The sequence below is a fragment of the Elaeis guineensis genome, chromosome 1, assembly GCF_000442705.2.
Source record: "Elaeis guineensis isolate ETL-2024a chromosome 1, EG11, whole genome shotgun sequence".
Taxonomy (NCBI): Eukaryota; Viridiplantae; Streptophyta; class Magnoliopsida; order Arecales; family Arecaceae; genus Elaeis; species Elaeis guineensis.
The window spans coordinates 100,782,011-100,794,047 of NC_025993.2; the positions used below are offsets into that span (position 1 = coordinate 100,782,011).

The window sequence follows — 12,037 nt, forward strand, 5'->3', positions numbered from 1 at the left end:
GAAATTATAACTTTACCACTAGATTTCTTTTCTGGTAACTCATTAATGCATATACTCAATATTCTAAGTGAATGAATCAATCCCTATATTTATTTCATCAGCCAAAAGAGACAATATGCGAAAGGCGCAAATCTATAAGGATTCGCAAAGTTTTAGTTTCTGTCCATACACGATCTTGCTTTACCTTTATACCAGACAGCCTCATGCGCATCAAGCAATCAGCAAACAGTAGAAATCTTGCCACCAGCCACATTAGAAGAGTTATCACCCCCAGGTAGCTATTTGGAGTTGAATCTGATCCTTTCAGAGCCTGCATAATGGCCGGTGAAATATCATAACATTTATGAAGAGAGGTAAATCAAGGCAATGCTTGCACAAATAGAGAAATGAACTGAATGGTGTTGCAGCTTAATTAATAACATCAGCTCGCTATCACCTAGAATTAAGATGGAATTTGCTGAATGATGAGCTAAATAGCTTCCCCGGCTAGAATAATTTGGCAATACATGAATCAACACATGGTATGAACAAAAGCTCCAGGAAGTTTTAACCTGCTTCAGTTGCTATTGCAAGTGATTCCAAGATGATCAACATAGGTCTCCACAATCTAAATTACTCCTCAAATATACCAGATATTCTTTGCCAAGCTTAAGAACCAACAGGATATAATGACCATATGACCCAAAACACCTAAAACAAATTAACGAACGGAAGCTTTCTGAAATCAATGACAGAGAGCGAGATATTTGAGTAATTAACATTAGAAACATAAAAATATTTCAGCATTCATTAAGGAATACAAATTTGGAAATTGGATTGTCCACTGGGAAACAACAGAAGCAGCGTGACCGAAATCTAACAATCTATAATTGAAATCACCTGCCATCCTGAAATATGAGAAAACTCTACACCTTCCCTTGATACAACAAATCTATCCAGCTAAGGAAAAACCCAGTTAAAAGAAATCAAATTCTAGATAGTTATCAGACCCTTTCTGATTAGCCGTAGAGGCAACCTTTTCACTTGTTGATGCTGGTGGTCGTGGGGACCAGTCAACCTCAACTGGTTTTGGGATCTCTGGAGGGCTTGCACACCGTATCAAGGCCCAGTTCACACCCTCAAAGAAAGGGTGCTGTTTGATCTCTGTAGCCCCACGCTTGTATGCAAGCCTATGCTGTGGCTCCTTCACAAGCAGTCCCCTTATCAGGTCTCTTGCAGAGAAGCTCACAATTGGAGACTCCGGGAACCGCAAAGGCTGCCCAACAACATTGAAGAGCGTGGCCCTGTTACCTGACCCTTTAAATGGAGTTTTGCCAAACAAAAGCTCATACAAGAAGATGCCAAATGTCCACCAGTCCACGGCACTCCCATGCCCCTCACCTTTGATAATCTCGGGGGCCAAGTACTCGTGTGTACCAACAAATGACATTGACCGAGCATCAGTAGGCTCTGCTATGAGCTCAGGCAATGGACTAACCTGGTTTCCAATCTCAGGTTTTGGTTTCCGCTCCTTCTTGGACTTGGAGAAAAGGCGGGGCCCAAAGCAGGTGGTAGGGGCCACGCATGAAGGCTGTATGCAGGATGGTTCAATGCATGCAGGCTGGACACAGTAGACTGGGTTGTTTCTTCGGAAGGACTCAGAGTCTGGGTTTGAGGACTTGATGAGTGTGGGGCTAACTGCACATCGGAGGGAGAGGTCAAAGTCGGAGAGCATGATATGCCCATCCTCCCGCACAAGGACATTCTCCGGCTTAAGATCACGGTATATGATACCCAGCATGTGTAAATATTCCAGTGCAAGGAGGACCTCTGCTACGTAGAACCTGCAATTTAAAAAATAATAATGAATAATGCGCATGCAACTATTTAGTTTTCTTTTTAAAGAAACCTATAATACAACAGGTGAAATAAAAATTTTGTTTAGGTAATTATCTCATGTCAAACTGATAATTGGCTTGAAGTTCTTAATCATCTTCAATTTTTGAAGTTCATGCATTTGAGTTCAAGACCTGATTGCCAACAAAGATAGCAGCTTGTTAGATGCTGAATGGGAGCTGAAATGTGTATGAAAACAATGGTCCCTGGATTGATTAGCGATAATTAAATTTAGCATTAGTTGCAAGAGTGTGACTTTGCAGCGCAAAGCAAGTGGCTGGTTGGTGGATTACGCTAAAAGGCAATTATTTTATGCAACTAGAACTTTTAGTTGGCCCCTATGATTTTATTTTAAAGCATTTCAAACAAAGTCTATGAATGAGAGTGAAACAATTAGTATGGCTTCAAAAGGTAATAACAGCTTTTGTCTCTTCTTATAATTTACTTAATATATATAACTGTCTCTTCTTGCCCTATACTGAAGGTCTCCGATCTCTTAGTTCTGCAAGGTCTTTATCTTTCTCCTTTTAACCAGAGTTTCATTAATGATGATCTTGGTTTCTGCACAGGAATTTTAAATTTAGGCAATAGTAAAGTTGTAAAAACATCATTCACATGTAGAATGCGTCTAATTAGACAAACTTCTAATGTGTCAACTCAACCCAAAATATTTCTTAAGTTCTTGCATCAGCTTTCTTCATCTTTGGTCTAACCGCAACTCAATCTCTATTGTACCAATCATTGTTGCCATTATCTAATTTCTCATACTATGGCTTCTTCAAATACAAGAAGCAAATGAGTGGATAGTGTTATTTTTAACACCAAATATCAAGGATTCAACTCCCGGCGGGACACCGGGATGGGGTACAATCTCAAGTGTCAAGATAGGACTGTTCCACTATCGTTACAGCATCCCGATCAGCATATCTTGAGACATCTCCAGTCCCAAGTATCTAGATGGGGTGCATCCTATTCCATGGAAAAAACGAGACAGCCCCATCTCACGGGATTTAAATTATGCCATATAGATGCTTCAAGGTGAGGTGCCTTCACATCCTAAATTTTGAGAGGTTAGCACCTCACACCAAAATTCACCATCACCTTGATTCAGGCAGCTAATGAAAAATCATGGTCAAACACTCACGCTGCCAAGCCAGTTAGGCAAGCTCATGAGTTATGGCTGTGATGACACTGCACCACAGCAGAACACAGGTAATCAAAAACACCTTCATGGATATTTTTCAGCTAAGACGATAGGTAAATCTATGAAGGCCCAACATAATGACAATATTAAGAAAATATGTCTCCACTTATGACAGCAGACTGAACTTTAAATTAAGGTGCTTGATATTCATTATCTCAACCATGAAAACAGGGCCCTATGGTCAAGCCTTGCTTAAGATACCATGGTATTCATATCACACGGTTAACTAAAGACCAATACAAAAATTCTTGTCTTGCTTGTGAACATCCTCTCCAAACATGGTAAACAGGTATACTTCAATTCAATTACCAACTTTAGGAAGGCTGCAAATGAATATTTTCTGGATTCCACACCACCCAAATGCAAGTTGCTGCCACTTCTGACAAGATACAAGCATCCTAAGTCACGAATATGCCATTTCCTGACTTCAAAATCACTACTATTTTATTTATAGCTGTGGCTAACAATGATAACAGCAAACTTGCATCAATACCTTCATGCTCATCAATTTCCCATGCTGCAGAACATAAAGTATCTGTGGAAAAGAATGATAGGCTGAACATGTTAAGGAATTTATCACCAGCATGGTTGATAATCACCATCACAACTCAAAGTCCTATCTAAAATAATATAGCAATCAAACATATTGATTGTGTTGGTTATCGCTGACAATGCACAATCTCCATTTATGGAGGCAAGCAAAATCCCCAAATAAGGTAGATCTTTAATTCAACATACACTGCCGAGCCAAATTGCTAACAGCTCTAGATGTGGATCTCCATACACTTCAGAGCCAAATTGTATCCCAACCATGTCCAGGATGATTAAAAAACAAAAAAAAAAACTTCATTGATTCACTATTTTGCCCTCCTCAACATCTCTCCTTCCTTTCACTATCAAAACCACAATTCCGCCACCACATCATAGTGCTCAAATGTAAGACTGTCAACTCCCTTGCCATTAAGTTCTAATTATTTATTAAACTTCTCGCTTATAACATACATCCAACCTAGCTTTTCTAGTTTCCCCATTTTACATAATTCCTCCATCACGATCTTTCACTACCTTATGCATGAATTTAGTTGACCAATATCAATGTTGGTGCTAATTCTTTACACTGCCATCTCCCATGATCTTTTCATTATGCTTATAATCATCATTCTCCAAGATGCTTCTTTAACTTCTTAACACAACATCCTCTTTTACCTTGGTTCACAAATCATTACCTATCATTTCTTCCATGCTATATCATACCAGAAAGTCTATCTTTAAGCATCAATATCTATTCTAGCTTTAAGAGAATTGGAGATGCCAGTTATGCTTCAAATAGTAGAACCATGTTTCTTCTATGAATTAATGAATGATTTCATGTTTGACATGAGAGCATTCAAGAACAAGAGTAGAGTGGCAGTTATGTGGTAAGCTTGATCTCTTTATAACAGGAATTGGATAAGATCCAAGAATTGATATTGTCAAATTTTGAGTCAAATTTTAAGCTTGCAGGTTAGATCAGTCACTCCCAGCAACGTCAACAGTGGTTACTAATCATGATGTTGCGATAATGTCTATAAGATTGTCCAATGTAACCTAAATAGAAGGTTTAAGATCATTTTTTTCCCTATCTGCTTTCATCCAAACAGGAACATGGAAAAACATGTCCAAAAACATGCCTAAATGCATGTGCTTGTGTTTAGAATACCCAAATAACATCCATGGGCATACATAACAGGTAACATACTGAATAAACAACAAACACTCCTCATGGCACCAAAATTGAGTTTGGATCAAGGTTTGTAAATTCAGTGTTGGTCTCAATTGGAAAAATGAGTTTCAGTTCCAGCAGCTTTGTCAATTTCGGTGGTTTTGGCACTAGTTTTGAGAGTTCTAGCCTTAAAGAATAAAAATTAAAAATTAATAACATGGGGAGAATAGAACAGACATTTATGAAGTTCACTATATTGTTTGGGAAGTTTTGCATGTAACATTTAAATTGGTTTCTCAGTAAACAAATTTTTTAAAAGAAAATGTAAAACACTAAGCCATCATCTTTAGACTTCAGAATGTAATATCATGTTTTTTTTTTTTTGGTGGCTTTCTAACATAACATTAAATAAATACCTGCAATAGTTAAATTCTATCACCGCCAAATGTATGTCAAAATATTAATACTTGGCTTCCTCTAACTAATGTTCCAATGCTTTGGAATCTTCAGTAATTATATAATATAAGCTATAAAGAGAATACATATTTAACATTTAAACAAGCAATGGGATGAATAGGAAATAAGTTATGCTCCTCTTCAGAGGAGGGGTCCTGCACCTCTTGAGTCCAAAATCAATATTGGGGCACTTAAATCGAAGATCCACACCACTAATCATGATTTATACTACTATAAATGCATAAAAACAAAATATCACATATTTTAGTGATCGCTAATCTATGAATCATGGGTACACGTGCGATTGTGCTAAAACATATGATAAAGCATTTAAATTGAGAATTAAGTTTATTGATCATGACCTACACACATTAAAAAATATATGGATTCAAAAATCAATAGCTTTTGATGCTGAGATCATAGCAAAACATGATCTCACATCATTTTAACCATTCATTTTTGTACCCACATAATGCACCAGTTAGGGACTACCAAAGTATATGATTTTTAGTTTTTAAGCAGTTTTAGTGGCATGAATTATTATTAAGGTGTGAATCTTTAATCTGGATGCTCCACTATTAATTTTGAACTTGAGAAGAGTAGATACTCTTTCCTCCCTAAAAGAACAAAATCTATATCCTATACACACATACACACAGAGAGATATAGAGAGTATAAATTCTCTCCTCTCGAGAGGACCAAAATTCATCACACAACACACAATATGGTCCAAATGGTTAATTTGTTTGACACTCCAAAATTTCCATATCAGTTTCAGCTAAAACCAAAAAAAAAAAAAAAAGAAAAAAAAAAAGATTTTGGAGTTCCAGTAAAAACTCTGACATTTGCTAAAATTTCATAATAGCTGAAAGAACTATTAAGATATACTGGATGAGAAACAAAACAAGAAGGTAATCCTCCATAATTTGCATACTTAAATAAGCTCCACAATTAACAAGCACACTTCCATGTCAAATAAACAAACTTAATAATATTGAAGAAACATTTATCCCTTAGATCATCTATCATAAGGTTAGACTAGGTATTTCGTTACAAGCAAAAATTTGGAAAGATAATGTAATAATGAAGACACTCTGCTGACTTTATCTGATCTAGGCATGTCGCACATTTCAGCACCTAGATATGTTGTATGTCAGGAGATGGAACTGGTCACTTAGGTAGGCCCTCACAAGAATATGGTGCAAGTTCCAACAGCCGCAATCATCAATAAAATAGAAAAATATTAACAGTTTTATGCAATAGAAGAGCTTGAGCTAATTAAGATAATGATGTACCGGAAAAAGCACTTCTGCATGCTACAAACAAATTGTAGAGTTATTAGTAAAAAGTCAGTGCAAGGGCTGATAGTCATTTATAGATTGATATCAGCGAACAGCCAATTTTATGTACAAGTCATTTATTATTTTGTCCCAAACAAAGGTTGAGTCCTCGATGCACATATGAGCATTTTGTGCATAAAAAAAAGGATGTAACGGTAAGGCCACAGTCCGTAATTTAAGAGAACAAATTAATAGTATGAAGTCCTAAAGCTGCTTTAGTAGATGATAAAGCAATGAATAATCACTTAATACAGCATGGTCAACGGAAGCATTGATGAGTAGTCAATCTCAGACTTGTATAAAATTGTAAGAAAATAGGAAGAAACTAGGAAGGCACAGATGAATTGGTCAAAGATTTAACCCTTAATAGGTTCTGAAGACAAATATCTGAAAGATGGCATAAGGCTTTTCGGACAGAGGAAACAGAAAAGAAGGTGCTCTCAAGTAGTAAGGTTAACTTCTTCAACAGGATTGCATATATAATCATGAAGTCAATTGAATAATTCTGGAAACTGAAGTGCAAAGTTTACTGATCCAAAATCTGGTTTCACATAACTTTTCGATAGTGTGATGACATGTGTGATACAAGCTTTATTTTTTGCTCTTTACTACTTTTTGACATATCAATGACACTCCTTTCCAAAAGTGCATAATCACATTACATTGCTGGGGCCATTATGAGAAGGTTAAAAAACCAAGTAAACAAGCTAACTGAGACCATCCAAGAGTTCCTTATAAAAGTAGTAAAGCATAGTCATCCGGGAACTTTACCATTGAAATGGGGTCAACTATTATCAACATAATTTGAGAATGATTGAGCAGAATCTATGACTGGCCCTAGTTCCTTCTAAAGGCAAATTAAGAAAGAAATGGATTGTCATGTCCATTGGCTGGCAGGCCAATCTATCTTATGGTTGCAGTTTAAACTTACTAGAGGGCAACCCTCTAAGATTTCCTTAGACATGGAAAGAAATTAGAAAAAATATAAGTTGACAATGTTTGATAAAGAGAACTCTTTTGATCTCTTAGACATGGATTTTAAGCCATCGAGCCAAACTGGAAAGCAGTCAATCTTCAATATGTTTTAAAGATAACTTTACAGCACAATTTTGATTTGATGGAGGACTTGTAAAGCTCATGTTTAATGACTCAGTTTAGAATGAGTTTCCACCAATGAATTCCTTCTGATGTTATCGAGAAAACATAAAAAAGAATCAAGTCATGGTCATAGTTGGTGATGATCACATGCTTTACTGTGGCTGTGATTCTTGACACTTCATATGTGCAAGATCAGATGAAAGTTGCATGGATTAACATTAGTTTGCCACCTAGAACCTGATGCCAAGTTTCTGATATCAAATCAGAGAGACTTATCAACAGCTCTTTTACACTTTGACAAGCTACGACCTCTCTACAGTTCATGAGAAAAGGCATCTCCACAATCAAATTGTACCTGTTCTGATTCAAATTCCTGCACAGGAATCAGGTGCTAAGTGAAATTGGAGGGTTACATGATGGTTACAATCTTGTCAGATCTGTCAGAGCCCATTCTTCAGTTTCAACACTTACCTATTTACACAAACTTCATGATGCTCTCTCCAAACATCCAGCAATTAAACTACAAACAAAACCGCTGCAGCAGCATTTGCAGCCAAAAATGTGTGTGCTCTGGAAATGATTCTAACAGTTTACATGGATAAAAGTAAAAGAAATAAAGAAGGTTCCATAGTTATCAAAGAAGTTGAAAATAATCAAATCACTTACTCTGCAGCATTACCCACATGACATAGTTTAAGCATGAAAAATTACTGAATTCCAGTGCTATTTTTAGCACAAGAAAATATAAGGAACCACATGGATAAACAAGTGAATGTCTGCTTAAAATAAATAATTGATGACCTTACCAGACCACTTAAATTTTCAACATGGAAAAAAATTGATTGCGCTAAAAAGTTGAAGTAGCAGAACTTACTTTGCAGCTTGCTCTGGAAAATATTTCCCAGGTTGCCTCTGTCGAAGGGTGTGCAGATCTCCTCCTGGGCAGAACTCCATCACAAGACATGAGAATTTATCAGTCTCAAAATGGGTGTACAATGTTGGAAGAAATGGATGATCAAGAGACTGCAGTATCTCCCTCTCAGTCTGAGCCCTAAGCAGCTTCTTACGACTTGCCAGAGATGCCTTGTCCATGACCTTCATTGCAAAATAACTCTTTGTTCCACTTAACTCTGATAGATACACACTACCAATATCACCACAGCCTAGTCTCTTTAGAAGCCGGAAATGGCTCAAACCCAGAACACCATCTCTAGCTCGCACCATTTGAATCGCTTCCCATCTTGAATCATTTGCTTTGTGAGGCTTTGTAACACTACTACTCATGCTGCTACATGAGCTCTCATCACTGACATCAGTGCTTGTACTGGCCCTGCACATACTGCTCTTTCCACTCTCAACAAAATCAGCTCGGTCACTGATCTTAGCACTTCCGCTGGTCTTTGTGACACTGCTGGTCCCATCACTAACTTTGGCAGAAACAAAGCTATCATTTGCACTGCTCCGCTCTGAAATTTTCTTTTCTTGTTCTACATTAGCTTCCAAGCTTGAGGTCCCATTCGACTGTGGCAGTTCCTCTGGATCTCTTTGTTGGACTGGTTGTTTAAGACTACCAGAGGAGGGATGCACGTCTTTAGATTCTGGTGAAAGGACAGTCTTCTGAGGAACCTTATCTGGTAAAGAGTCAACAGATTCTTTTCGATGGTGATTTGGTTTTTGGTCTGCTACCTCTGCTGCACTATGTTTCGGGGTGCTCTGATTTACAGATTTTGGCATTCTTCTGGGCGTAGTGGGCTCTGATTTGCTTGGTTTAGGGATCTTCAAAGGTGAAGGCTTACGAGAATTTGACTCTACCGTTTGGTTAACAGGTGTTTTGAGCTGTTGTTCAGAGCAAGTTTGAGGAATAGTTTTTGAAGCCATTGAACTAAATGCTGAACTTGTACATCTAGCAAGTTAAACCAGTCCATGACCTGCTCCATGGTTTCAGAAAAAGCATGCAGCATTCTGCTGAAGAATCAAATGCCTTCTTCTCCATCCTCGATAGATCTGCACATGTGGTGCTCCACCATCAGATAAAGTTCATAGCACTGTGAACGGTGCAAGAAAGAAGACAGACGTTGCAACTAACATACGAGTAGCAAAGAAAGGAAAGAATACATAAGCAAAATCTGCCTTGAAAAAATATCCCAAAAGATCAAAAAGCCAGAAACTGCATGTTTAAAACATGCCCACCTCCCATTCCAATAACAAACCTAACTCCTCAGGAAAACCATGCTGATCTATCCATCAAGATCCCAAATGCAGAGCAGACAGATTCACTCACTTAATAACTTCACCATAGTCCAAAAGGATGAATACTTATGTAACAAAAAGTGCTATATAATTCAGAGCCCCTTGGTAGTATAAGATCTAAAGAAGAAAAGAAACAAGGTCATCCAACAATGCATCAGCACAAACAGATCCATATACTTGAGAGGAAGACCACAAGGCATAGACCTAAATCGACCAAATAAAAGGGCTTAAATAAAGTAAAGGTCGCATAAAGCGCACATCAAGATTCAGTCTTTCCACAACAGAGAGGAAGGTGGACCCTAGACTTATAATAAAACACTTTCTCTCCAACAAAGAGCTAGATGCAGCCTGGATTTGTACATCCACACTTTTATAAAATGCTTTTTCCAGGAACCCCAGAAACCCCCATAATGAAAAAGATGAGAAAAATGTGAAAACTATGAATCAAGGACCAGGGATCATGGCAGCCGCATCAAAATGCAGTCTTTCTCCACCGAAAGGTTATAAAAACCAAAATAGCACCTAAGAAAGGACCTTTCAGCAAAAACAAATAGAAAGAGGGAGTATCTAGAGATTCATGCAAGCCCTAATGAAATGTTATTCCCTTGAAATGCCCCCAATCCCCACCTTCAAAACATCAACAGAGATCTAAAAGGCAGATCCAAACCTTAATACAGATCCAACTCTAACAAAGGAAAAAAGAACAGAAAATAGTAGCCGTAAATGGAGATGTAAAGAAATCCAGACAGAAGTGAGATAAAGGGAGGCCAAAGGCATTTACCTTGTCCTCAAAGATCACAACTTTAGTTTGACAGACGGGAGGTAGTTCTGGCTGCAGGCCTCCCTCCTCCCAGTCTCCACAAAGAAGAGAATAGAGGAAAAGGAGAGAGAGCTGGAGAAAACAAAGAGGGATCAAGAAAAAAAAAAAATAAAAGAAAGGGGGAAGTTTTAGAAAGGTGTTGGGCCTGTAGGTGGGGGTGTTGAATCTGGTTATGGTGTATGTAAAGAAGAGAATAGAGGGGTCAAAGGTAAAGCTAAAGCCAAAGCTAAAGCTTCTCTCCTCCGATTATTCCATTATTTTTATTTTTGTCCACAACCCAAAAGCCCTCCCTCACTTGTCTCAATGCCTTTCAAATTTACCCCCACAAATCCCCAATATCTAGGTGCACTTCCCCCACAGCCCCTCATCCCCCCCTAGGAACCAAGACATTTTCTAAATGACAAAAATGCCCTCCTTCACACAAAAGCCAATTCCTACAGCTTTTGAAATGACAAAAACATCCTCACTCTCTTCGATCCCTCCTCGTCCCCATTCCCCTCGACCCAATGCATTTTGGGCCTTGGATAAGAAATATTTAAATAAAGATTAATACCTCTCATGCATTCTTTTGTTTGGGTAAGTAATCCAGGTGGATTAGAGGCTGATATTAATAATAGTGTTGTGGCCAAACCAGAAGGCTAATAGGTCGAGCTCCCTGATAACGATGCGTGAAGCCTGTCAGAGTTGGCAGCCGCGTGCTGGACAACCATTTGAATTCGATTTGCTCTTGGTGCAGCTCTGCAGAGCTTGTTTACAGTGTTGTTTGGCAGTCACGGTGGAGTGGGATGACTTCTGATGTTTAATTTGCACAAAAACTATGTGAGCATATGCTTCCAAATTTATTATCACGCTAAGCAGGAATAGGTGTGCAACGTAATGCTCGTGGGGCCACGACAAATCATATCAGCTCAGTTAGCAGCATCTATGGCTCTGGTGCACTTTGGCCGCAGCTTCTTAATTACCATTAAAAAGAGAGAGGGGAGGATGGGTTCAAATAAGGAGCATGGGGAATCTCCTGTAGGTTTAGCTTGCAGCAAGATTCATGGAGGGTCCCAAACTGACAATCCTGATGGATGATGGTGCCCATTCATCAATGCCACAATGAACTCAAAGCCATTAAAATTCCAACATTAGGATCATGTTTGGGGCATGTAGTGGAAAATCTCTCATGTATTTGCTCCACTTTATGAAATTATGAATACCTTTCATGCATAACAATTATCGGTGTTAGCTGCGACAAAAGCTTCATTGTTCTTTATGTCTGTTACGTCGATCGGCTAGTTTCCATCATG

General features: G+C 38.2%; 1 protein-coding gene across 1 annotated transcript; it reads right to left on the reverse strand.

Moving 5' to 3' along the window:
* Positions 1–733: 733 nt before the first annotated feature.
* LOC105060743 (serine/threonine-protein kinase D6PK) lies at positions 734–10,984 on the reverse strand. Its single transcript, XM_010944561.4, has 3 exons — positions 10,707–10,984; positions 8,550–9,679; positions 734–1,823 (listed from the first exon to the last, which is right to left on the reverse strand). The coding sequence occupies exons 2-3, from the start codon at positions 9,551–9,553 to the stop codon at positions 956–958; spliced, it is 1,872 nt and encodes a 623-aa protein (XP_010942863.1). The 5' UTR covers positions 9,554–9,679; positions 10,707–10,984; the 3' UTR covers positions 734–955.
* Positions 10,985–12,037: the final 1,053 nt, after the last annotated feature.